This window comes from Pristis pectinata, chromosome 23 (genome assembly GCF_009764475.1).
Source record: "Pristis pectinata isolate sPriPec2 chromosome 23, sPriPec2.1.pri, whole genome shotgun sequence".
In the NCBI taxonomy this organism is placed as follows: domain Eukaryota; kingdom Metazoa; phylum Chordata; class Chondrichthyes; order Rhinopristiformes; family Pristidae; genus Pristis; species Pristis pectinata.
The window spans coordinates 17,447,856-17,475,545 of NC_067427.1; the positions used below are offsets into that span (position 1 = coordinate 17,447,856).

Genomic DNA, 27,690 nt, shown 5'->3' on the forward strand with positions numbered 1-27,690 from the left:
AATCTACAAATTATTTGTGTGCTTTTAAAATGTCATCTTGGTTTCTGCATGATTATTGAGGGCTATTAGTACCTTCAGAAATAATGTTGTGATGTTTAAGCTTTTAAAGAAATTGAAGTGTGTAGTGGTAGTTTGAGCTATTGGAAAGAACTCAATTTGTTTATCTTGGTGCCTTGGACCTATGGCAACAGCTATCCAATATTGCAGCCTTGGTAATACCATTTATTAATTCCCTGTGCTATTAGAGTAAGATTATACATGCGAAAATCATCCCATTTGGTATGTTGAACAGTAATTCTTAAATTTTTAAAGTAATTAAAAATGTACCGTGTAGCTCATTAACTATTATTTGGTGACATATATAATTTGTTTCTCAAACATGAGCTGTATTAGGATTGATATTTTAATTTTTTACTGTTTTATGCACAGGTGAAGGCACTCACTTCTGAGGCAGATCGTTTGCAACAGTCGCACCCACAGAATGCAGCCCAGATTCAGGTCAAACAAGAAGAGCTCATACAAAACTGGGAGCGAATCCGCACCTTGGCGGCACAAAGACATACAAGGCTGGATGACTCATACAGGTGAAAGCAGTAGTGAATACACCACGTAGTTTCTTTGGGACTATAGAAGGAAATGAAATGAGAGTTTGCATATTATTTAGCTAAAATTACTATTCCTAATACAGAGCATATCTTGCAAACCTTTTATTTGAAGTAACCGTAAAAAGGGCTTCTGATTTCAAAAACCAAGTTTCATATTGACTTGGCAAAGTGATATTTTAACATTAAAGAATTCATGAGTGCATTTCTAACACAGGATGATTAACATAGTTGCACTGGGTCTAGTACATCTGAAACCTATTTATCTCCTAAGCTTGATTATTCCAAAGTGCTCCCAGCTAGTCTCCCATCTACCACCATTCAGTCTTGGGTTAATTCAAAGCTTTGCTGCTTTTATTGAAGGCCTCACCATCATGATGAGATATCAGTCTTTTATTTTTCATGTTGCCCAATGCCTAGTTTTGTTCTTATGTTTGCACCCTTGAAGGCAAATCTTGCCCTTACTTACCTTATCATGAGCTCTACAACTCTAGTCTCCTGTGTATCCTCATTCCTATTGTCAGCTGCTGCCCTTTGTAGCTTTGGAGCTCCTAAACTTTGGAACACATCCCTGAATCCCTTCCCCTCACTATTCTTAAAATCTTTCCTGTTTCCCTTAGCCTTTGTCTTAATTTCCTCCCTTGCTTACCTTGGGGTCATTTCTTTGAATGGGAGTTAACAACTTGAATTAAGTAAAGTAAACAAGACTTGAATGGCAACAATGCTTGATGAGTTAAATCATCTGGTTTTACAGTACAACATTCTGTGATGTTTGGAGAGTTGCTTCTGAAAGTGACCAGAGTTTAGGACGATACTTTATTTTTTCTAGGCTGCAACGTTTCCTGGCTGATTTCCGTGACTTGACAAGCTGGGTAACTGAAATGAAGGCTCTCATTAGTGCTGATGAATTGGCAAATGACGTGGCTGGAGCTGAGGCATTACTTGATAGACATCAGGAACATAAGGTGATTCTAATCATTCTACATATGTAGGCTTGTTAAGAGATGAGAAAAGTCAACTAAATATCTGGTTCAAGTGCAATGCCAAACTCTCAATAAGATATGAATTGTTAAAGGGAAGGGCATACAAGAGTGTATCGTCGTACTGATTGCCTTCTCCACTCATTTGTACTGACTTAGATAATGTATGCCCCTTGTACTACTTTCAGATACTTGTGAATTTTCTGGCCTACCTGAATATGGCATCAAGCCGCTCATGGGTATCAATACAGTGGTTGTGATGCCTGATTGATTTTAGTTGTCATATAATTGTTTATTCAAGTGCAAAATATTCGTGAGTGGAATTACTCTCACCTTGTATTGCTAAAGTTGGAGATGAATGGGCTGTTTCCAATTTTGCTATTTCTAGACCAATTTATGTTTTTTGATTATTGGATTCCATTCACAAATTGCAGATGGAGAGATTCTGCATAGATTATAACAATGTCATTAGGAAAAATCAATAGAAGCAGATTGTAAAAGTCTTCAGGAGCGTTTTAATGACCTGAACAGAAAGGAACTTGAGATTTACATATTTGAATATGGTATTTTTAAGGGTGAAATTGATGCTCATGAAGACAGTTTCAAGACTACTGATGAAGCGGGACAGGCCCTGCTTGCTGGTGGGCACTATGCATCTGATGAAGTCCGAGAGAAGGTATGGTACCCGAATGAAACGCTTAGTACTTCCTGCTTTTAGCAGTGGCAACAAAACTCTGGTTTAAGGATGGGAGGACTTTTATATGAAGCTGATTAGGAAATTGCCATGTTTATCCTTCTAGAATTATTTGAATCTGAATGAGCATTCCTTGTTAGTATTGTCGACTGGTAGGATGATTGAGAATTGTTCCGTTTTCAGGACAATTGAAACCAACTAATGCCTATGAATTTTTTTTGCATTGCCTGAATGGGCGAGAATGCACAATGTGAAAATTTTTCCTTGATTGGTTATACTAACTGTAAAATATAGTAAAAGCTGGAACTTAATTTTGGTGACTAAGTACAACATTCAACTACTATATTACCTTTTGGTGCTTGTTGATGAACTTTGGCCCAGTTGTTAGTCCAGGTGGATAGAAAATGTACATGGGAATTGGTTATAGTTACAGCTTTTAAAACCGCTGGAACTTAATTTTGGTGACTAAGTACAACATTCAACTACTATATTACCTTTTGGTGCTTGTTGATGAACTTTGGCCCAGTTGTTAGTCCAGGTGGATAGAAAATGTACATGGGAATTGGTTATAGTTACAGCTTTTAAAACCTTTGTATCATATGTTGAAGTGCTCTCTCCAGGACATGTCCAATTAAGTGTTGATTGGACCCATATACCATCTTGCTTGATGGCCTACAGATTTGTTGAATCACCGCAGGGGCAATACTCTTACTGATTCCTTGCTATCCAATGAGAAGGTGATTAGCTATGATTCATAACTCGCTCTGAACATGGTGTTTCTTCGAAAGAAGTCTCAAACATTTTATTGTGAATCTAAAAATATGACTTTACTGTTTTTAATTCTGATCTGAAGGCATGGATCTCTTCATACTATGTCAAAAGTGATTAGTTGTCTGAAAAGTGCTTTAAGATGTCCTAAAAGGAATGTGAAAGGTGCTGTTTAAATGCAACTTTGTCTTCACAATAATGAGCTCTTTTGGTGGTAGCAAAATTTGAAAAGTGGGATTGGTGATCAACTGAAATAAACTGACCAGATCTGAATTTATAATGATGTTAGAAGTAGTCAGCTGGCCAGGCAATATCTGTGAAATGAAAAACAGAGATAACATTTCAGATCAGAAAAAAACATGATGCTGTCTGACTTGCTGAGTTTTCCCAGCATTTTGTTTTTGGAACTGTTAATAATTCTGGCTGATGAAAATGTTTGTTGATTAAACATGTCTTAGCAAGTGTAAGCTTGTAAAGTGGGGAGCACTGGAAGGAAGTGAGTTGGCAGACAAGTATAATTGAAATAATGATTCAAGGCTAATATGAATAGTAAAGAAAGAAATGATGGGTCTAAATAATTGCTAATGGATGATATACCTGTATGTGAAAAATTTGGACTGGTAAATACGATCAGAATTTGCTGAACTTGGTATTGAATCCTGAGGACTTTAAACTGATGTGCCTAATTGAAAACAAAATAGGTCTTGTTTCTTGAGTTAAACTGCTTTAGAACTGTGTAGGAGGCTGAGGATGGAAAGATGATGAGAGTGCAGTGAAGAATTTTAAAATGAGATGGACAGATGCTTGCAAATGAATGGAGATGTACTGCTCAATGATTAGTCAATTGGCATTTAATCTCTGCAAAGTTAAATCAATTGCAACAATATTTGGAAGAAAAAAGTACAAGTGCTCACTGTTTCACTGAGAAGAAATATTTGAGGCTCTGGAGGGTGGGAAGGGAAGAATAAGATTTTAGGTTTTGCATTTCCTACACATGCACAGGAAGATGCTATGGGACACAATGGTTTTAGAGTTGGTGACTTTAGTGCTACAGGGAAAGGGGAGGTGAGGATAAGGGATGGCAAATGGTGACATCATACTTGATATGGTCAAGGTGGTGGTGGATGTTCATGTCTGGATGTTTGTTATCAAGGTGACATAGCATGTCACTTTTTTAAGTCACAGGCTTGCCCCCTCTGAGAGTAGGGAGCAGAGTTGAACATCTAATTGCCTTTGTATTGTTCTGTTCTGTCTAATCTGGGTTTTAACTTGGTGCATTACTGAAAATTACATTTTTTTAAATGTGCAAAATTTGGCTTTCTGTGAATTCAAATAATGATAAAGGTTTATATAATTTGTTTAAGTTTGAAACTAAAGATTGTAATTTTTTTTTATTGCTTAGCTGGGAATTCTTGCCGAGGAAAAGGTTTCTCTCTTAGACTTATGGGAGCTCCGTAGACACCAGTACGAGCAGTGCATGGATCTACAGCTCTTCTACCGTGACACTGAGCAGGTGGATAACTGGATGAGCAAACAGGAGGTAAGTTAACTTCCTTAACTACTGGTTCACTTTTAAACCTATGCTCCCTAGTTATCGCTAAATAATTTTGTTATTTCCCAGTTGACTCTGCTTGGGCCTAACACTTAATTCTACAGGATTAAATCTGTCTTCAAATGCAGTCAAGCCAACTACTTCTCTAGCCTAACATCCCTGATCTTTGGCAACAGCCATTTCAGTACACCCTCTGGTCCTATCACTTCTTGCAAATATGGTGGTCAGAATTGCACTCTAGCTAGCATTTTTCTAGTTTTGCAGAATTTCAGCATGATGTACCTGTTTTTGCCTTGGCTAAGAAAAGTAAGCATCCCATATACTTCCTTAACCACCTTGAATGCTTGACCTATTCTTGGAGATTTGTGGACTTGCACTTATAGGTCTCTCTTCTACTGCACTTCTCAATATTCCACCACTTTGCATTAGCTTTCTTGCTCTGCCCAAATGCATTACTCTGTATTTCTCTGGATTGAATTCCATTTGCCACATTTTGTTTAAAAAAAACCTACCTGACCAAACCATTGGTATATTCTTTGCAGTCTAAAACTTTCTTCTTTACACTCAGCCATAATGTCAGCTTTAGTATCATCTCCAAATTTCTTGATCATGCCTTCTTCATTTACATTCAAATTATTAATATACATCAGGAGAAGCAAACACCTTTCATTGCACCCTGTGTGGAATCTCATATCAAGCAGCCTTCCAGTCAATAAACCTGTCGTCAGTCACCCTTTGGTTTTTGCCCCAAGCTATTTAGACCATAAAAGGGCCCTGTTTTTCTTTTTTCCCTTATTTCTTTTTTTTGTGGGCGTTTTCCTTGATACTTGCCTACATTTTTTTTTATGCATATACTTTCCAAATTTGCTCTTTAAAACCACCCATGCACTTTCTGTACTTGGGCCTTTATGAAATATTGAGCTGCCTGTATCTTAAACTTTGTCTACCCTATCCTGTTATGCTCCTTGAAGCCCCAGAGGTCTAGATTTGGGAGACCACCTTTTTTTCTTTAGTAATAGTCAGAACAAATATGTTTTAACTATGTCCACTCTGAAATCCTCTTACCTCCTGACAGTGATTTGCTTTCAATTGTTTTCAGTCTATAGAATCTCACATTGACATTTGTATTTTGAATGAATAGTTGAAAGATGTGGTCTTCAACTTCAAATTATAGATTAAGTTGTAGAATAGTGAATGGATGACTTCAAATATGCATCTTTTCAACTCAGAATATTGGAGAAATCTTGCAGGATAGTATTGTAGTTTTCTAATAACGGTTCATGTGAAATGAATTCACCCTCTCTATACATGGTCCTCTCAAACCATAAACAAATAAAATATCATATGTGGTTTAGCTGAATGAAATCCATCATTCCATCAGAAAAATTACAAAAGTATTAATTGTCATTGTGTCTACTAATGTCTTCTAATGCTGCCTAGAGCAATAATTTTGGAATACTAAGATCTCTTGTATTGCTGAAATGTCCATTTTGAGAGGTAGGAACAAATATAAAGAATTATTTTCAAATGGGAATAACCATTTTGTTTGAACCTTTGTCCTTGCTTAGGCTTTCTTGTTGAATGAAGACTTGGGAGATTCACTTGACAGTGTAGAAGCACTTCTGAAAAAGCATGAAGATTTTGAGAAGTCCCTAGGTGCTCAAGAAGAGAAAATTACGGTATGATTGGCAAGGTTCTTCTGGTTCTTGATGTTCTTTATATGCACTTTTTTTTATAACCATTCCATTTTTCTCCGATCAGGCATTGGAAGAATTTGCTACCAAGTTGATTCAGAGTGATCATTATGCCAAGGAAGATGTTGCAGCACGTCGTGATGCGGTAACTTTGCACTGCTTTATACTTTTAAATATTAGTGCTGATTTTTTTTTGCCTTGAAAGATTTTTTAAATCTTGTAATTGGTCAATCAATATGTAGTTTTAAATTACCTCTAACACTGAAAACTTTAACTTGCTACAACATGTATCTAATACATGAGATAAAGATTTCTTCCCACTGGGATAGGCTGATCTTATCAACGTGTATGACACAGAAGGGGGTAATGTACCCTTGCTGGCATATTGAAAGAACTGTCCAATTAGTTGCACTCAATTCATTTTTCCCCATAGTTCTGCAATTTTCATTTGAAAATTGCTAATGAATCTATCCTTGTTATTCTTTCTGACAATTCGTCTTGGATTTTAACAACTTGCTGTGTGCTCCTCATATTCTCGTTAACTTTGTGTTGTAGCTGCTGAGTCGCCGGAATGCTCTCCATGAGCGTGCCATGTATCGGCGTGTAGCGTTAGAGAACTCCTTCAGTCTGCAGCAGTTTTTCCGTGACTCAGATGAGTTGAAGAGTTGGATAAATGAAAAGATGAAAACTGCCACCGATGAAGCTCATAAGGTGAGATTGTACTGAATTGTCCAGTAGTGTAACACTATTAGTATACAAATTATGCTGAGCAAAATTTATGTATTAAGTAGTGTCTCCAGCATTGTCCTGTCATCCTTCACTCTGGAGCAGCTTAACTTCACTGGATCTTAAAACAGTTTATATCTAGTTGTATTCTATTTAAATAGATTATTATCTAAAATTCTTATCCTCAGTTGGATTTTTTTAATGTTAAGGATTAGCTTTCAATGGCTACGTGGTTTATCTGAGATTTATTGGCATCAGTACAGAAGCATTTAAAACAGTTCTCAATGTCTTTTTGTAACTTTTTGATCTGGATCCAGGATCCCTCCAACTTGCAAGGAAAGGTTCAAAAACACCAGGCTTTTGAAGCAGAACTTTCAGCCAATCAGAGTCGCATTGACACTTTACAGAAAGCTGGACAGGAACTGATTGATGCTAATCACTATGCCTCAGATGAAGTGTCTGCTCGTATGAATGAAGTCATCTCTCTGTGGAAAAGACTGCTTGAGGCCACTGAAATGAAAGGTCAGGAAATAAGAGATGTTTTGTATGGATCAAGTGATTTTTTGCCAAGAGCAGCCTTGCTGTTAAAGCTCGAAAAATGATACTTTGTTCAAAATATTAACAATGGTACAATGCAGGTTTGCTGTTCTCCCACACCGCCTGCTGATGCCCACTCTTTGTGAGAGTCTGGATAGTTGGTAATGCTGCTGAGTCCTGTCCTGTTATTCGAGTGTTGTCTAATCATTCAGACTTTTCTAAGGAGATAAATAGGATGGTGATCAGAATTCAGATTTTTCCTGCTTCCATTTTTTTTTCTGCCCAGCCCATGACAATGCCTCCCATTCAACAATGATTAAGAGCAATTGTAGTAGCACAGTTACTACTTGGAATGGTTTGCCAATGAGAGCCTTAGACAGCAAGAAATTAGTGGACTGGTTGGGTGTGCACAAAAACGGCAAATAGAATTAAATCTGGAGGAATTTGAGGTGGGGGGGGGGTATGGGGGAAACCAGGTGAGAGAGTACTTGATAAAGAGCAAGATCCTGAAAATTTGTAGTGGAAGAGAGAGGTCTAAGAATGCATGTCTACTGATCCCAAAAGGACTCGGACTGTTAGATAAAAATATGATGAAGGCATATGGGGATACATTGTCAAGTCATAGAACATGAAAGCACGGCAGAATTGTATAAGTCACTTACATGGTATTTTAGCTGTGGCCTAGTATAATTCTGGACATCAGAGGAAGGATGTGATAGCACTAGGGAGTATGCAGAGTAATTTGAGGATGCTGCATGAGTAGAGGAATTATAGATAAAAAGGAGAGACCAACTTGGCTAGAGTTATTTTCACTTGGGGAAATAGATTTAAGTTAATTGAGGGGAAAAATTAGAGGGAATTTGAAAAATCATGCGAAGGCAGGCAGGGTCTAGAACCATCTGCCAGAAAAATGATGGAAGTAGACTCCCTCATAGCAATTAAAATGCACCTGGATAATAAGCTTGTAGAGCCTTAACCGAAGACTGAAAACTGTAGAGTGGGAGTAACCTGAAAAGTCCCATGTTCTGTTCTGGCATGGATACTTTCAAATTGCTTCCTTTGATATTTCATAGAAGTTGAAGACTGTGTTTGGCTATGTTTACATAACATGTTAATGACACCTTAATGGCCTTGATTATAAATTACTTTGTAAATGTTTGCTGTAGAAATGTAATAGGAATATTTTGAAAAACTCCAACTTTAACTGATGATATGGTTACTTAGAGGAGGTGGTTTTTTGGTTTGTGCTTGACCGATGCATTGAGGCATGGGTGGTACTGTAGTCAATGCTGAGGCCTCTCAGAGCTGCTACTTTACACCTACTTTATACCACTGATTATTACCTCTGGTGGGTCTGACCTACTGATGGGACGGGATGTAACCAAGGATTATGATGGGGAGGTTTTGCACGTTGTATCTAAGTGATGGTTCTGTGAATATACCTGTCAGGTATTGCTTGACCAGGTTTTGGGGCAGTTTTCATATTATAGGTATCAGTCCCAGATTTTTATGAAGGGGATTTTACAGGGTCAGCTGGGAGTAATTTTGCAGCAATTGCACAGGTTGACGCCGAGTTGTCCGCCAAGTTTTATCTTTCCTGTATTTTAAGGTATCAATTATAATACAACTGAGTGGCTTGCTAGATCATTTCAGAGGGTAGTCAGTCATATTACTATGTGACAGAATCATTAAGGCTAGACTGGGTAGGGGTGACAGATTTCCTCCCATGGAAAGCATTGGTGAACCTGAGGGCTTGTGTCACAATCTGATTAATTTTTTTTATTTTCACTATGATTAAATGTTTTTAAACTTTAATTAGTAATCTGGAATTTAATTCCACAGCTATTTGGATAGTTAGCTGAGACCTCTGGGTTGTTGGTTTCGTTCCACCGTCATAATAGGAGCGGAAAGAAGGTACAATATTATTAAAGTTATTGTTTCATTAATATGACCTTCATTTTTGCTTATATGCAGGTATTAAACTACGTGAGGCCAACCAGCAACAACAATTTAACCGAAATGTGGAAGATATTGAACTCTGGCTGTATGAAGTTGAAGGTCACCTGTCTTCAGATGATTATGGAAAGGATCTGACCAGTGTACAGAATCTGCAGAAGAAGCATGCACTGCTGGAGGCTGATATTGCAGCACACCAGGTATGGAAATTTATAAGTGCTGACCTTGGAATTCAGTACATCCAATGTCAACTCTGCTTGAAGATGTTGATTTCTTGCAGTAGTACAATTGCATTGGCACAAGATGCCATTTTGTTCGCTGTCCAAGTGCCCAGTGTTCAAATCTAACTATAGTCAGTCTTGAATCTATTCCTTCTTGATGTCTATAATATGCATGTAGGTATTGATAAATAGCAGCTGGAAATGGGAAATATGGCTAATTTTATCTTCCAACTTTCATCTGTTTTTAGCACCCTACCCGATTCAAGGCCAAAACTAGTTAATTCAGTAGAGACCAGACGTCAAACCAAGGACTTTTCTGGTCTGTGAGATTCATTTAGTCACACTATTTCACTGAACTAAAAGAACTTTAGCAAAGGCGCATCAAGGCTCAATAAGGAAGGGGAAAGTAGGCAAGGGAGTAACATAAAAACAGATGAAGTCCAACGGATTATAGAAAGGAAATGGCTTAATGTAGGTCTCATACAGACTGAGAAAGGAGAAATTATATCGGAAAGCAAACAAGTGGGAGAGAAATGAAACATACTTTATCTATGTTTACATACAGACTTTCCAGAAATGACACAGTAGTAATTGACTCGAGTTCCAGAGTAAATGGGGATGGGTCTGAAACCTAAAAAGAATCCCCAGACATGATGACTTGCAGTTGAGGGTTTTGAAGATGTCGTCTTGGGAGGTGGTGGATGTACGGATTGTTACTTCATCGATTCAAAAATAGTTCCCACAGATTGAAAAGTAGTGAATGCAAGCTACCTTTCAGTTTAAGAAAGGGGGAAACTATAGTTTAGTTGCCTGACATCAGTAGTGGTACGGAAAATGTTGGAATCTATTATTAGAGAAGAGGTAACAGACATGAAAGGGAAATCAGGATTGACAAATATGTTGGAATTTTTGGGGTTGTAACTGGTAGAATAGATAAGAGTGAATGAGTTGATGTGTATTAGGACTTTTCGAAGGCCTTTTGATAAGTTGCCTCACAGGTGATTATTAAACAAAATTAGAGCACATCATATTTGGCGCAAATACTTGTGTGGATTGCAGATTTCTGTCCGTTAATGGCATTATATAAAAGAGCAGTTATAATCTTCGAAAATGAGGAATATGTATAAGGGGCCAAATGGCCTGGTCCTGCTTCAATTTCTTGTATTCTTAAGTGCGCTATTTGTTTTGGCATTATTTGCTTCACTTTTAAAAGCAGCTGGAACCCATTTAAATAAAAAAAATAGGTGAGCTTTCTGCCAAATGGTAGATAACTCGCATTTGTCCATATTATATTCCATCTGTCATGTCCTTCCTCTTTCATTTAATCTGTGTCTATTCCCCCTTCACGATTCTCCATGTTCCAAAGAATGTGGAGGATCTTTGGAATTCACTAGCGGAGGGGCTGTGGGGGGGTAAGTTGCTGATGATGTTCAAGACTGATCAAGAGGGGCTAGTATAGGAAAATGACACAGTTTTAAAAATCAGCCATGGTGTTTTTGAATGACAGAGCAAGCACAAGAGGCTGTAAGGTTTCCTGTGAGTTCATTTCTCATATCTGTTTCTATAGAATGTCACTGTATCAATTGCAGATTTGCAGGTGTTCAGATTTGTTCTTAACAACCCATGTTCTGTAAATCCTTCTTGAGGCAAAAATTCTTTGCAACAAAAACTTTCTAGTTAAATGGATTTGAATAGGCTTCCATAAGTGCAATTTATCTCCATATTTAACCACTGCAAATTTTTGGGCAGATGTTCCCAAGAGCTATTATTAACATCTCGATTATTGGGTCCCATTCAACTGGACTTCTAGAACCACTCCCTTTCAGAGCATTCCTGTATAAATTTGGTTGGGGAATTGGCTTTTCGATCTCTGCCAACCCTGGCTGTGAAACTGGATTGTAACTGACCTTTCTTTGTTTTTCTTTGCATGTTATTTTCTTTGGGGAATTGTCTCCTCTCAGTAACACCAGACTTGCAATGTTTTTTTTGAGTTTGAACGGCATCTGTGCTGTTACTAGAATGTTGCGTGGAAATAGTGAGTCCCGTTTCATTAGACTGTTTTTAAAAAAAAAATCAGATTTAATGTAGGTTCCATCTGCTTTTAAAAATGAATTGCATTATCCCCTTGGAAGCGCATAATATCAAAAGAAATGGTGAACTTAACGTAAGAAATTGATGTAGGTGTTGGCCATTTTGCCTCTTGTCCTGGTTCCTCCTTTCATAAGATTATGATGGATCTTTACATCAGCACCTCTTTCCTGCACTGTACCGCTGTTGTTGATGGGACCAACCAAATTTTGTGATAACTTTAGTTTGTTATTTAAACCATTAGGTGCAATCGTTCTGTGGGGAAAGTAGTTTTCAATTGCAAGACCAAGTATCATCGGGCTTGGCTTCTAGTTGGGGTTCGATTTTATTTGACTGAGCCAACAGTGAAAGTAGAAAGAAAAGATGCCACCACCAACTTCATTTAGTAATTTCCATTCATTAACCTTTGCTGCAATTGCTTTAAAATGCAGATGGTGTTTAAAGCAAGAATAAAACCAATTTTATTCACTTTGTTTTGCTTGAAGGACCGTATTGATGGGATTAATATTCAAGCTCGTCAGTTCCAGGAAGCAGGACATTTTGATGCTGACAACATCAAGAAAAAGCAAGAAACTTTGGTTGGTCGTTATGAGGCATTGAAAGACCCAATGGTGTCCCGAAAACAGAAACTTGCTGACTCTCTTAGACTTCAACAGCTTTTCCGTGACATTGAAGATGAAGAAACATGGATTCGAGAAAAGGAACCTATTGCTGCTTCCACCAACAGAGGTCAGGCCAATTTGGCATGTTTGAGAATGTCATTTTTTGTATATTAATTTATATTTCCTCTATGAATACTGTCCTTCAAATAATTTAACACCACTCCTCTAAAGACATCTGTTTGAATCCTACGAGGCAAGCTGGGGAATTTAAGTCATAAATCTGGAATTTTAAAAACACCCAGTAACAATAATTGGATTGACATTAAAAAAATAAGCATCTGGTTCATGAATATCCTTCAGGGAAGTGTGGTGCCTATTCCTTTGCAATTAGACTCAAGTGATTCCAGACTCAGCACTGTGATTGCCTCTTAACTACTTCTTCAGGTCAGGGACCATTAGGGATGGGTGTGTTGTCAGTTACATTTACATTTTGTGAACAAAGTTTTAAAAAAATCTTCTTGTTATTCATTTTCACCTCATTTGTTGACCCAGATAACATTCTGATGCTTTCTTAATTTCTTGCAAGCGTGCCTAATTATGCTGTGGTGTCTTGCCTAATCCTGTCCTCAGTGCTCCTGAGTTAAAGGAGGAAATACGGGGCAGGCCTAGTTTTGCATCTTGTAGTAGTAACCTCCTGTCCCATTCTCATCCCACTTCCTCCCCTCAAAACCACTGCCACCATTGAAGGTAGCTGTTTCAGCATAAACTGATTAACTTGGCCTTGTGTCTAGACCATGTCAAAAACATTTATAGATTTCTTGTGCAAATGGGATTGCTTGTTTCAAGTGTTAGGACCTTGTATGTATTTTGGCAGGTTTCCAAACATTAGACTTTATAAAATTTGCTGTGTATAGATTTTAACAGACAGCATTTTTGGGAAAGATGGTTGATGCTCAGTTTTTAAATCTTTTGTGTTCCAGGAAAGGATTTGATTGGTGTACAGAATTTGCTTAAAAAGCACCAGGCTCTCCAAGCAGAGATTTCTGGTCATGAACCACGTATTAAAGCAGTGGCTCAGAAAGGTCAAGCCATGGTTGAAGATGGTAGGTGTTGTTTATTTGGAAAAAAAACTGTAATTGCTTTTGATGTGCAGATTTGGTCACATCTCTTACCAACAAGTTTATGGAAGTCCAAGTTTGTGCAGTCTTTCTAATTCTATAGGACATAGCAATCAACTTGAATTGTGCATATTCATATGTGGCAGTATGATGAAGGGATTCAAGCTATGTCCTGGCCATGGGAGTCAGCGGGTGGTGGGAGTCAGGCAATCAGGAGCAAGTGTAAATTTCCATCTTATTGGTGCAACTTACACCTGGGAGTATCCCATCATCAAGCATGATAATGCAGCAGTTAGTGCCGCTGCTTCACTGCTCCTGTCGATTTGTATGTTAATCCCATACTGTGGTTTTCTCCCACATCTCAAATACTGTAATTATCCCTTGGTGAAGGTAAAAGACAAATGAATCAAAAGGGATGATGTACATTTCAGAGGGAAATACAGTAAGGGCTATTGAGAAATGAGAGATGGAAATGGAACTGATGGGAGAGAGAAGTGGGTCAGTTACAAAGTTATGTTGTTAGTCCTCAGTTAAGATAGTGCCACTTGAAACAATTTTCATGATTTTATTTTGAGAATTGGGTTATATTGTGTGCCTCCCTGAATGTGTTTTAGACTTTCTTTCTTCCCTACCCCCTCTCCCCTTTTTTATATGGTCCATAGTGAATTTTGAATTGTGGAAGTTGTTCAGGAAAAGGTTAATGTTATGAGAAGGGGTTTGCAAGTGAGGCAGGGAATTTAAATAAAAGTTGCCGCACCAAATATGCAAGTAACTTGTTTCATTTGTGAAATTTTTACACAGACTTTGTGTTTAATTCTTTCTCAGGTCACTTTGCCAGTGAAGACGTGAAAACCAAGTTAAATGACTTAAATCAAAAATGGGATTCCTTAAAAGCTAAGGCAGCACAGAGACGCCAGGATTTGGAAGATTCACTGCAGGCTCAGCAGTACTTTGCTGATGCTAATGAGGCAGAATCTTGGATGAGGGAGAAAGAGCCTGTTGTTGGCAGCACTGACTATGGAAAAGATGAAGATTCTGCTGAGGTATGGCTCTTTGATTCTACAAATAAAGATTGTCATGCAAGCTCCTTGGATCCACAAAGCTGGGAGGTTGGGGTGGAATGTGCATTGTGTAAAGGACGCAAAGGACTCTAGAATGGTTTGGCCAGTTGCTTGAGTGGGCAAATGCATGGCACGTTGAGTGCAACATAGATAAATGTGAGCTTATCCACTTTGATTATAAAACCAGGAAGACATCATTATCTGAATGATGATAGATTGAGAAAAGAGCAAGTGTAACAAGATCTTGGATATCCTTGTACCCGGATGCTGAAAGCAAACGTTCAGATACAGTAGGCAGTTAGGAAGGCATATGCTACTGTAGCCATCATTTCAAGATGATTCAAGTACAGGCAAAGATATATTGCTGTCTGCACAGGGTCTTGAGGAGACCTTGTACAGCTGCAGCAAAAGTTGTGTGTGCTGATTTGAACTTTTTATGTGAAGAAGGATGTTCTTGCTATGGAGGGATGCAACAGAAGTTTACTCGACTGATTCCTAAGATGGTAGGACTGACATATGAGAAAAGATTGGGTTGATTAGGCCTGTATTCACTGGAGTTTAGAAGAATGGGAGGAGATCTTGTAGACTAACGATATATAGAGGAGATACTGTCTTTTTGATGACTGAAGTGTGCAGAATTAGGTCACATGGTCACTCGGGATACATAGTATGCAATTTAGAACTTGGATCAGGAGAAATGTCTTCACCCAGAGAGTGGCGAACCCATGAATTCTTTATTACAGAAGGTGGTGGAGGGCAAGTCATTAAATGTATTTAAGATGGAGCTAGATATATTTCTTCATGCTACAGGTACAGGGAAAAAGGAGTATGATGAATAGGGTACTGAGGTGGCCATGATGGCCTCTTCCTGCTCTTTATTTCATATGTATCTGTAACTTGGTGTGAAACAATTTTCTATTTCTGTTCTTTTCATCAAATCTGTATAGTAGATTATATTGCCTTAAAAAAGAAATGTTCACTGAAGGTGAACTGCAATGGCAAGGCCAGCATTTATTGACTATGCTTAATCATCTGCTTGATAACAATAGTTTAGTAGAACACCTTCCATGGAGAGTTAAGAGTATGGATCTGGAGCCAAAGGCTAGATCTTTTTGGATGAATAGTGTAAGCTGAAAAAAATGGGAAGTTAAAATTGGGAGAGATGTAAAATGCATAACTGATCCATAATCACTATCATCCAAGATTAAAGTTGTCTCTGCTGTAGTACATTTCCAACAGTGTCAGTGCTTCACTAGAATGACATTGCATCTGATGCAGGCAGTTCAGTTTCAGGCAGCATTAGAAATAAATCTGAAACTTTTTAACCAAAAGCCACATGAATGTCTCCAACAGAATTTCTGTGTATAGATCAGGAATGAGAAACTTATGTTCTTCATTTCATAACCAAATTGACACCTGCTTGGCCCCTACCATTGTCCCCTGAATAGAGGAACTAACTTATTGTAATTGAGAACTAGACTGGTGAAATCTTGTGAATGCCTCATTTAATTGTTTGTTAAGATGGATGAACCATCAGAGGAATGTCATTCTCAATCATTATCCTATTTCTCCAGTGCATGCACTGAATTTTTTTAATAGATGATACTAAAGAAATATTTTATTTTTCGTTCTAGGCCCTATTGAAGAAGCATGAAGCTTTGATGTCTGATCTAATTGCATATGGAAGCAGCATTCAGGCATTGAAGGAGCAGGCTCAAGGATGTCGTGTAAGGAATTCTAAACTTTTAACCGTGTTGAACAAATTCTGTTGCATACTGAAGCCACAATAAAAAATATTTGTTAAACACAAGAACATAAAGAATCGGAGCAGGAGTAGGCCATCCAGCCCGTCGAGCCTTCCCTGCCATTCAGTAAGATCGTGGCTGATCTGGCCTTGAACTCGGATCCACCTACCTGCCTTTTCCCTATAACCCATAATTCCCCTACTGTGCAAAAATCTATCTAACTGTCTTAAATATATTTAATGAGGTAGCCTCTACTACTTCCCTGGGCAGAGGATGCCACAGATTCACTGCTCTCTGGGAAAAGCAGTTTCTCCTCATCTCCATCCTAAATCTATTTCCCTGAATCTTGAAGCTATGTCCCCTAGTTCTAGTCTCACCTACCAGTGAAAACAACCTTCCTGCATCTATTTTATTTATCCCTTTCATAATTTTAAATGTTTCTATAAAATCCTCTCTCCTGAATTCCAGTGAGTATAGTCCCAGGCAACTCAATCTCTCCTCATAGGCTGGCCCCCCATCTCCGGAATCACACTGGTGAACCTCCTCTGCACCACCTCAAAGCCAGTATATCTTTCCTCAAGGACACCAGAACTGCACACAGTACTCCAGGTGCGGCCTCACCAGTACCCTATACAGTTGCAGCATAACCTCCCTGCTCTTAAATTCAAAAGCATGCTGAAAGATTTTCAGCCACTAATTTACGTCAGTTATTAATAAATATATGCCCCATGGTGGATTAGCAGGTCTCTATTTGCTTCTCTCTTCAGCAACAAGTGGCTCCCTCAGATGATGAAACTGGAAAAGAGCTGGTTTTGGCACTGTATGATTATCAGGAGAAGAGTCCTCGTGAAGTAACCATGAAAAAGGGCGATATTCTTACCCTGCTAAACAGCACTAATAAGGTAATGCAATGCCAGAACAGACTGAAGTTGTAAAATTAACTGATAGGAAATTATTTTCATTTGCTGCATTCACATAAAGAAACAATATAAGTAAATTCATCTTTCATTACCTAGAGTGTGTGATTGTTGGGGGAAGAGATTTACAAGATATCTTTATTAGTCACATGTACATCAAAATACACAGTGAAATGCATCTTTTGCGTAGAATGTTCTGGGGGCAGCTGCCAGGTGATTTGATAGGTAATGTGCTTTTTTCTCAGTATCGGACTTAATTGCATTATCAGTTGATAATAGCAAGCACATCATATTCAGCTTTAACAAAAAGCAGAAGATTTAACTAAACTACTTTATCTTTGGAGACTAGCTCTGAAGTCTTTAATGCTCTTAAGGAAATGGCAATGTATTTTGGATTTGCAGTTGTAGTATTAAAAAGGCACTTGGAGCAACGATGCATTCTATACTGAATTTTGTAATGAATATAGGTCTACTTTATTCAGACATGCGTGACCTTATTATGGGTAATACTATGTCCTATCAACAATAGGCAGGGCCTATAAAAGCCAGTTTGACTAAGAATCACCTCCTTCAGGGCTAGGGTACCTTAATGTGCAGCTGCTGATGTTTGCCTTTGATTTTATTCTGAAGGATTGGTGGAAAGTGGAAGTGAATGATCGTCAGGGGTTTGTTCCTGCTGCCTACGTTAAGAAATTGGACCCAGCACAAAGTGCATCACGTGAGAATTTGCTGGAGGATTCAAGCAGCATTGCAATACGTCAGGAACAGATAGAAAACCAGTAAGTAACTAAATCTGCCGTTCTAACACCAGGTTATTTTTTTTTTGGAGAAGCAGCAATTCAGTACTGAGCACTATGCATTTTGGTGGTTAGATTTAGTACTTCTGTTTTGTGTTGGTGATTCGCCAGATCTTTGTTAGTAGTGGCTGCTGTTGATTCTTTTTGAATGGTATGCATCTTGTGTTTTATTTTATATATAGGAAGAATTGGTTGAGATTGGCAAATTTTGAGTGTGATGGCTGGTATGAAAATTGTGCAGGGCTTTGGGGGAAGAGCAGGAGAATGATCCTAATGGGATAGCTCTTTCAAAAAACCTGGCACAGACTTGAGCCAAATGGTCTCTCTTTTTTGTGCTGAATGATTCATGATATAGTATCTTTGCATCGTTCCTGTGCATTTTATCTTTTTCATTTCAATCCTTTCCGTACTTGCATAAAGTGAATGACCTGTAACGAGTTGTATGAGTTGAATTTTAAGGGTGCATGCATGTAAGATGTAGTGCAAGTGGCCATTTTTGTGTATTAATTGAACTGTGTGTCACCCCCAAACAACTGTTATAGTTACTGCACCAAATGCTGATAATAAACATGAATGAATTTCTGGCAGGGATATGCCTTCAGATCTGTTGATGCTCTCATGTTACCAATTTCTTGATGTTCCTCGGTACAGTCTGATTCCACTGGTTACTGGGTTGATGATTTCAGACATAATATTAAATTATCAGCAAAAGATACTTACAGGCTGTGCCTTCTGACCATTTCAGACTTCTGTTGCAATTAATTCAATGGGTTATCCTTAATGGTATTCTAATTATCTCCCAAAAACACCCATTTGCCATGATAGCAAGACTTGTATTTTAAAAAAAAAGATCTGTATGAGTCTTGCTTGGTATGCTCAATGTTGTTATAACTAAATTTACAGCAAATTATATGCAATGCCTTTTGCCCAACATAATGACACATTTTGATGATGCATTATGATTGATTAGTGTACAGAAAATGCAATGAGGTAAGATTAAAGGGGCTCAAAAGGAATATGAAATAAAAGTTGCATATGAGCAGCTGAAGAAAGTGACAGGGAGAATCTGACAGTAAAACGTGAGATACTAAATGACTAACTTGCCTTGGCTGTCACATGTTTCAAGACACGTGATAACGTCAGGCATAGTTAAATGTAACCATAATGGAGTAGTATTGAAAAAGTTAGTGGTATGTGTATGCGGTATAATCCTATGCATCCTGATATGCTGAGTGAAACCAGAGAAGTAGCATTGATTTTGAACATCTTTGTCAAAAATGCTTGTATATGGAATTTGTGTTCACCCACTTGCATTCCCTCAATAGGTAAGATGGAATTACATTGGATAACACTCTGGTAGTGGTGAAGCTTAAGGTAACCTTGATATAGGATAATATTGTTAACAAGAGACTAGAAAAATGTAGGACTACTTTCATTCAAATAGAGTTCTGATGAAAGTGCTCAAAGTAGTGAAAGGTTTCAATGAGGTAAATTGGAGGAAAAACTAGTTCCATTAACTGACAAGGGGTCATGATCAAAAGAACAAAGGGAGGGTGATTGGAGATGGGATGCCCTGAAACAGTTTTCAAAATAAAAATAAACTGTTATAGTAACTGTGAAAAGGGAAATGGATTAATATTCAAAAAATACAAGTTTTATTTGACAAGCATAGGCCAGAAATTTGGTTCATGTACAAAGGGCTGATGCCTCATCTTGTGCTGTTTTTTAAAAAAAAAAGTTCTGATGCTTGATGCAAATATACTGCTTGCATTAAATTTCTGACTCTCACTTCTGCACAATTTCTCTCTATAGCTTTCCCAGGTTCGAAGAATATGCAGGCCACCATCAGTGTAACTTCCAAATCATTTCAGATTCACTGAATGTCTAATTTGATTTAGTGTGCTGCAAGATTCAACCTAATTGGTTAGAAGGAAGCACTTTGACAGTGCCTGCCAACTGGTATTAATTCAGCAGTTCAGAGTGAGAGAGAGATGATGAATTCTTGATGAAAATTGCATGAGTGTTTAATGGTTTCTTTATGGTTTTAAAAAAAACTTTTTTTTTGCTGGCTAGATCAGTTGCTTGTAACTAATCAAACCTCAGTCATTATCTACTGCTTGTCTGCTTGCATCTATTGATCTTGAATCTTCCCTAGATCCTTGCTGATTCTTACCATGTACTACTAATTTTCCTTTCTTCAACAGTTGCTTTAAGCCGTTAATCCACTAATGATGCATGCTGTGCTCTGCTCCCTTTGTCTGTCCAGGGCTCTGCTAGCTAAGGAGGTTGGCAGCGTTGTGCTCCGTATGAAGCAGGTGGAGGAATTGTGAGTAGGCTCGGCTCTTCCTCACTTGATGTGATCTCTCTGCACTTCCATTCACTTTCGGACTGCATTTTTGCTAGTGCTTGTGGACACTGGATGAATCTTCTAAATATTTTGCGAGCTTGAAGGATCGAATTGCTATGAAATGGGACACCTATACACTCCAGTTTTAGTGGATGGGGGTGTTTTTTTTTTCTCTTTTTAACTGATGAGAGTGGCGTGAAAGTTAGTAAGCCTGACCATTTTGGATGCATGTCTCTTTTAAAATTATTCATTTGTTGATTTCCAGCCAATGCTGCAGGTAGCACATCCTTCTGGTTAAGTTACTTGAATTAACAAAGCATTCAATCATTTGGATTCATCTTGTTTATCTTCACTGTACAGAAGAAATAATTGCAGGCTGTTTATAAGTATTGTGTAGTTGGCTTGGTGAGATAATATGAAATTGTTAGATATCTTGGTAAGTGAAAGTTAGTAATCATTTGGCACACTGATAGGAAATAAAAACCAAACTTGACCAATCCTTAATAAAGGTATTGAACAAGCAGTGTATTGATGATTTTGGATGAAGAACTTTAGTTACTCTCCCTACACCTTGAACTTTGCTCTAGATAAATGCATTGTATCTATCATTAAGTTACTTGAATTAACAAAGATTTGAATCGACTTGTATTGGTGCTGTTACCCTAATACAAAATAACAGTCATTTGAATCCTGACAAATATGCATATATAAACTCAGTTCTTAATGCATCCAGTGACCATAATAGTTCCATATTATTTTAAAATTAATTTGAGTTTGGTTCTCTGTAGTTATCAAATATAAAACCAAAAATGCAGTATTTAAGAAAAGTGAAAAGTAACTTTTTGGGGTGGGGGGGAATAGCTGTTGGTGTGTTTTGCTCAATTCAAGGGAATTGTAATAATTTAATTTCACGTAGAACCTAAACAAGTTGATTTGACACTTCTGTATTGCTAAAATGTATTGCTAAAACTTTTCCTCATTCCTCTTAAGGAAATTTTACAATCTGTAGTGTTGTGGAAACTATTGATAGTGAATTCATCAGTGGCTTCAGAAGGAATTGGATAAATAACTAGATAAATAGAACAATTTGCAGGGTTATGGGGAAAGAGGGGGAAGTGGGATTGATGGAGTTGTTTTACTTGGATGTGGCATAGAGAGTGCATCAAATGGCTTACTCCTTGATTTGTAACAATTTTGATTCTATACAATACAAGCAGCTTAGAGGATTTAAGGTTTTGTTGATGAAATCCCTAGAACACCTATTTATTGTCATTCCAAAAGCATCCACTTAGAATGAACTTTTTGGTTTGAAGTCATAATAAAGAATGCTTTTGGCATTTTCAAAACAGGATTGATTTATTTAAACTATGTAAAAAGCTCAGGACTGGAGGATAGTGGTAGTAGTGTGAAGTAATGCAAAATACCACTGAAATGAGGCTGAAGGTATTTATAATATAAAAGGACAAAAGCTGGAAGTACTCAACGGGTCTAGCAGCATCTGTGAAAAGAGAAGTAGTTAATGTTTCATGATGAAGGCCCTTCATCAGGACCATTGGAAGTTGTAATGAGAATGGGGGTAATAGAAAGCTGAAATTGATTCTGTAAGTATATACATCACTTGAGTCTTAAGTGCAATGTTGCTTCGGTGTATGCCTAACTAACATGGAAACAATTATTAATAGGTCAGCAGTTTTTTCTTTTGGTCATCTTTATCAGATTTCATGTATTTATGAATTTTTTTTCTGATGTTGTACGTTCAGATAGATGGACTTTGTGTTGTCGTTGCCTTCCATTTAAATGGTTGAGATTGTCAGTTGTTGTAGAATGATTTTTGTTTCTCATCTCTTCAGATACCAGTCGATTCTGGAACTGGGCACTAAGCGGAAGGATATGCTGGAAAAGAGCTGCAAAAAGTTCATGCTTTTCCGCGAAGCTAATGAATTGCAGCAGTGGATCAATGAAAAGGAGGCAGCGTTGACCAGTGAAGAGGTGGGGTCTGATCTGGAACAAGTGGAAGGACTGCAGAAGAAGTTTGATGATTTCCAGAAAGTAAGCACTATTTCTGAATTATTCTGTTAGTGGAGGAGGAAGGGAAACCTCAAAATCATAACCTAGGTATGAATACCGTAGTTTTTGCATTTTTGGCCACTTAATACACCAACTTGATGGCTAAGAGTTTGTTTCAAATTTTATTTGTTTTACTCTGAATGAAATGAAATTTAGAAATCTTGGTTTTTATTTTTAATATTTTCTCACCATCTTTTAAACATGAATGGTCTTTGAAAAGTTATACATCCTCCCTTCTTTGTGTCAATTTCCCTGGCCCTTCCTAAACATGCTGTCATGTGATAGTGCATAAATGCCCTCTAAGCTTTCCCAATTTCCATTTATTTACTTGTAAGGCGGTACGTTGATTCTTAGCAGGTTACCAAGTGGTGGGTGACTTCACTGCCTGATGTAGCCCTTGTCTATATGCTTATTCTTCTGATGTAGTTTCTGGAGCAGGGGCCCTCATTGACTCCCTAACCTTATCACTTGAACTTTCTGCTAACTCTGTGCAGATGAGGGTTTAATCTAGGACCTTCCATGTCCATGGGAATCTAGCTATCTGTTGGGAATTGTCAAATTAATGCACCAATAGAGTAGTAAAGATATAAAGTAAGTTCAGTGGTAGACTCGAGCTCTATGAAGTGCTAATCTGTTACCATATGATATTTTAAGCGATATTCACCTTTTCACAAATATAATTTTCTGAAATAATTTCTACAGGAGGTAGGGAAAGAATACTCTTTGTTCATTAACATCCTGAACCTGAAAAGCCTATCAATCTTGTCAAATGGAAGCAAGAGTCTTAAAACTATTAGAGAAGTGCAGTTCAAAGAAACTGTTTTTGGCTGACATGAACATGTAAGAGAAAAAAATGTGCTTTCTGTTTCTGTAATTCATATATTTCAGTTGTTATCAACCATGGGCCAACTCCTGGACTCTATCAATATCTTGCTTTCTCCTCTTAGCACATCTTCTGGTTCAAATGTTTATCCACTTTCCTGCTTGTGGCAATATTGATGTGTTCATGACATATAAAATGTTGTTCAAGTCAATGAAGTTGTTAATTTAGGCAATTTATTTTTAAGGATCTGAAAGCCAACGAATCTCGCTTGCAAGATATTAACAAGGTGGCAAATGACCTGGAGTCGGAGGGTCTGATGGCTGAAGAAGTACAAGTAGCTCAGGTAATGTAGCATTTCATCCACGTCTCAGTAATACCTCTGTGTCAAGCCAGATGAGTACTACATACAAACTCAAAATTATTTCTTAAGTATTGGGGTTTTCATTTGTATGTCTCGGCAGTATACCTGAGTACCCTCTCCTGTTCTGTCTTTGGTTTATTTTGCCACTGTTTGTTCTATGTGCTAATTAGCAAGATTCAGAAGGAACACAAAAACAGAAGAAACAGGAACAGGGGTAGGCCTTCTACTCCATTTTAACACGATCATGGCGGATTCAACCTTGGCCTCAATGTCACTTCTCCCTCCTCATACTCCTTAACTTGCTTGCAGTTCAAAAGTCTGTTGGTCTTCATCTAGAATGAATTTGATGGCTCTGCCTCCATAGCTCACTCATTTAATCTAACCTTGCCCCTTTTGGAGGCTCTTTTGTGTCCTCCTCACAATTTGCTAATCCACCTATCTTTGTATCATCAAATTTGGCTCAAGTCATCAATATAGATTATAATATAGTTGAGGCTCCTGCACTGATCCTTGTGGCACCCCACTAGTTACTGAGTACTAATCTGAAATTGACCCTATCATCCTGACAGTTTCCTCTGTCAGTGAGCCAGTACCCTGTCCGTGTCAATATATTGCCCCAGCCCCATGCTCTATGTTTGGCACCTTAATTAATGCCTTCTGGAAATCCAGGTACACCACTGATTCCCCTCTTATTACATCTTCAAGGAACCTTTGCAGATTTGTCAAAGATGATTTCTCCATGAAAGAACAATATTTACTACTAGACTTCTTATGATTTTTTTTATATGTCCTGTGATTTACCCCCTTGATAAGGGATTCCAGCAGTTTCCCAATGATGGATGTCAGACTAACTGGCGAGTTCCCTGCTCCCTGTCTCATTCTTGAATGTTGGAGTTGCATTTGAGGTTTACCTTTTCTCTGGGACTCTAGAATGGAAGGATTTTGGTAGATTGCAACAAAGCGTACATAATCTTTACAGCCACTTCATTTAAGACCATAGGATACAGGCCATCAGAGCCAGGGGAGTTGTCAGCTTTAATCCCCATTAATTTGATCAGTATTTTTTTTAAATTGATAAAGATAATTTTAACTTTCTCCTTCCTTGCAGAGCCTTATTATTTGTTATTATTTGATCTTTTAAGTGTCTTCCATTGTAAAGGCAGATCTAAAATAATTATTTAGAATTTATACCTTTTCTCTCTTTCCCTTTTATTAATTCCCTAGTCTGGTCCTCTAATATTTATTTTATCTACTGTCTTTTTGTATTGCTGTAGAACCTCCTGCTTACTGTCTTGATTTTATATTATTTGTTAGTTTACTCTCTTGTTCTTCCTCTTGTAATTTTAGTAATATTTTGCTGGTTTCTAAAATTCTCTGGCCATTACTAATCTTTACAAAAGTGTATGTCTTTCAATTTGATGCCAACCTTAACTCACTTAGTTAGCCATGGGATAATGCATCCTCTTGTAGAGCCTTTCGTTCTCATTGGAATAAACTTTTTTTCAGATTCGTGATGTGTCTGTCTCTAAATGTCTGCTGCTGCTATCTACTGCCCACATACCACTTCAATTGGCTTTATTTATGTTTAGGGCAAAGGTTTCTGACCAAGCTGAATTTGTAACTTGACCATGCTATGATCTCTTTTTTCAAAGGAATCCTTAACTATATAATCAGATTAGATTAGAGCTTCGAGTTTTTCTCTATTTGGCCAGTTCTTTGCTGTCCCTCCTGTTTGGTGTCATCAGCAAGCTTGGATGTTTTTAACTCTTTTTTCTTTTAGTTTGTTTAGTTTATATGTAAGAAACAGCTGCAGGATGATCTCTATTCCCCACTATTTACAATGTTGTCTCTTCCAAGGAAAAACTCCTTTGCTGCTTCTGCTTTACTCAATGTTATACCTGTAGTTTGCTTTCCATTTGCTAAGGCTAGTCCTGTAAAGTATGGCAATAAATGTTGTTCTGTATTTCCTGTTGAAAGACTTGTTTTTATTGGAATTCACATTTCCTGTTTTGGTGTTATCTGTGTGATTTCTGGAATCCAGGTGCGAAGGAAACTTCAACCCTGATAAACCATCTTTTTCTTGGATTTTAAATTAGATGTTGGTGTCCTTCAAGTTTGTCTTTCGCCAGTAGATTTGGAGTCTTGAACCAGTTACCTATTTATTTGTGAATGTTTTTTTTTATTCCTTATTTCAGGAACAACATGTTCTATCATCTGCTCCTGGAGTTGTCAAGGTATGAATCCTAATATTTAAATGAGTTAATTATATGAAGGAGAAACATCATTTGTATTATTTGCAGCAGTTATCTTGGCTGTAAATTGTAGCAGCATCATTTCAGTCTATAGACTGATATAAACAAGAGGCATGAGTGTAGAAATTCTGATGCATTCAAAGGTCTGTGGGCCATAGATTACATTGTTCATGGGTTCCTTGCTGCAAACTTCGATTGCATGGAGGATGAAAGGATGGCCTGTGGTCTTGGAGTTGTCAAGTCTGTGGCTATGAGTCTGTGCCCATGATTGAAGCACTATACTGTGATAATAGGATTGTTGGGGAGTGATTGGTTGTGTGGGGGGGGGGGGGGGGGGAGGATTGGGCCAGTCTTTTGTTTAGAAATTGGGGAAGTGGGATCAGGACAGAGCAATGTTCAGTAGAGTGCAGGAGAGAAATTAAAGACCTGTGCTATCACTTGTGGCATGAGCTTGTAGTGTAAGGGATTGGGGTCCAAGATTGGGCTAGTGGTGGGGAGGTGAATTTGGGATAGAGGTCACCATTGGGAAGGTGCATGTTGGGTGATCAGAGGGTCTGTGCCAAGGCCTTGGGAGATCATAGTATTAGGGCTAAGGATTCAGAGATATAGTGGGAGATATGTAGAAGCGGTGTTGTGGTCAGTATAATGTGATGGGGCAACAGGTAAACCTGGCCAGAACAGTTTGAAGGTAAATGTGGAACTTTGCTGACGTGGGTCCAAATCTAACAAAAATAGAAAAAGCCAGAAGCAGGTTAGGCACCAGTATCTATGTAGGGAGAAACAAAATTAATGGTTCCGATCAATGACCCTTCCTCAGAATTGGAAATGTAAAGAAAAAATGCATTTTAAGTTCAAAGAGGGGGAGTGGTGGAGAGCCGGGGGAAATGTCTGATGGGTGCAGAACAAAGTTGTCAAGGTAACTGTTATTTTAAATACCAGCAGTTAGAGACAAAAGAAAAGAAACAAAGCAACAAATTATAAGAAAAATATTCCACATCTGTGAAGAGAAGAGTGGGGTTGGGGTTAAAGAAGCTGCTTACCTGAAATTTTTTAATTTGCTATTTGGTCCTGAGAGCTGTGATGGCCCAGACAAAAGAACTTGCTTTGGAGCATCTTTGGAGCAGTGTAGGCGGTCAAAGGGACAGAAAATTAAAGTAACAGGCAGCCCTTGTGTCAGAACAGAGCTGATTTGGAAAGTCTTGTCATCAGAGCTGATACAAAAGACTGGGAGAATGGAATGAAGGAAGTGTAGTCTAGATGGCGGCAGGAATCTGTGGGCTGAGCTTGTAGTTGATATTGGTTACTAACCATCTCCTGAGATAGAAATGTCAAGAAAGGGAATGGAAGATGTGGACTATGTGAAAGTCAAAGCATGGTGGAAATTGGCAGTAAACTTAGTGAAATTTGAGTTCTGTACATGTATAGGAGGTAGCACCAATATAGTTCTCAATGAAATGGAAAAAGTTACGAGAAAGGGCTTGAATAGGACTGAAATAAGAACTGGATCACATCCCATGAAGTTGTGGGCACAACTTGAGCCCATAGCTACACCTTAACCAGTCATCCTTCAGCAAACATGTTGTCATATGTCATAAGCACTGGGTATCTGATTCATACGCATTGTTCCAAGTAAGATTAAGCCTTCCTCATTTTATATATTGCATTGCCCTGACCCCACTTCCTTCCTGTCCCCCACCTTCTACTCTAACTCCTTGCAGCCATAGATGTTGGCAGGACAGGCAGTAAGATGTCTAAGACAGCATTTGGTTTGGGGAAAAGAGT

General features: G+C 38.0%; 1 protein-coding gene across 10 annotated transcripts in view; it reads left to right on the plus strand.

The window, feature by feature from the left end:
* sptan1 (spectrin alpha, non-erythrocytic 1) overlaps positions 1-27,690 on the plus strand; it is an 87,739-nt gene that overhangs the window by 18,567 nt on the left and 41,482 nt on the right. For 8 of the 10 annotated variants that reach the window (XM_052037161.1, XM_052037163.1, XM_052037164.1 and 5 more), the window contains 19 exons: positions 430-584; positions 1,432-1,567; positions 2,157-2,258; positions 4,447-4,584; positions 6,165-6,275; positions 6,358-6,435; positions 6,846-7,001; positions 7,334-7,538; positions 9,528-9,709; positions 12,304-12,547; positions 13,401-13,523; positions 14,364-14,581; positions 16,234-16,326; positions 17,112-17,246; positions 17,892-18,040; positions 20,325-20,384; positions 22,256-22,454; positions 23,540-23,638; positions 25,852-25,890. In XM_052037161.1, coding sequence (XP_051893121.1) covers positions 430-584; positions 1,432-1,567; positions 2,157-2,258; positions 4,447-4,584; positions 6,165-6,275; positions 6,358-6,435; positions 6,846-7,001; positions 7,334-7,538; positions 9,528-9,709; positions 12,304-12,547; positions 13,401-13,523; positions 14,364-14,581; positions 16,234-16,326; positions 17,112-17,246; positions 17,892-18,040; positions 20,325-20,384; positions 22,256-22,454; positions 23,540-23,638; positions 25,852-25,890 — 2,622 coding nt within the window. The remainder of the gene's footprint in view (positions 1-429; positions 585-1,431; positions 1,568-2,156; positions 2,259-4,446; positions 4,585-6,164; positions 6,276-6,357; positions 6,436-6,845; positions 7,002-7,333; positions 7,539-9,527; positions 9,710-12,303; positions 12,548-13,400; positions 13,524-14,363; positions 14,582-16,233; positions 16,327-17,111; positions 17,247-17,891; positions 18,041-20,324; positions 20,385-22,255; positions 22,455-23,539; positions 23,639-25,851; positions 25,891-27,690) is intronic. The other 2 variants (XM_052037166.1, XM_052037167.1) reach the window with 1 other exon arrangement.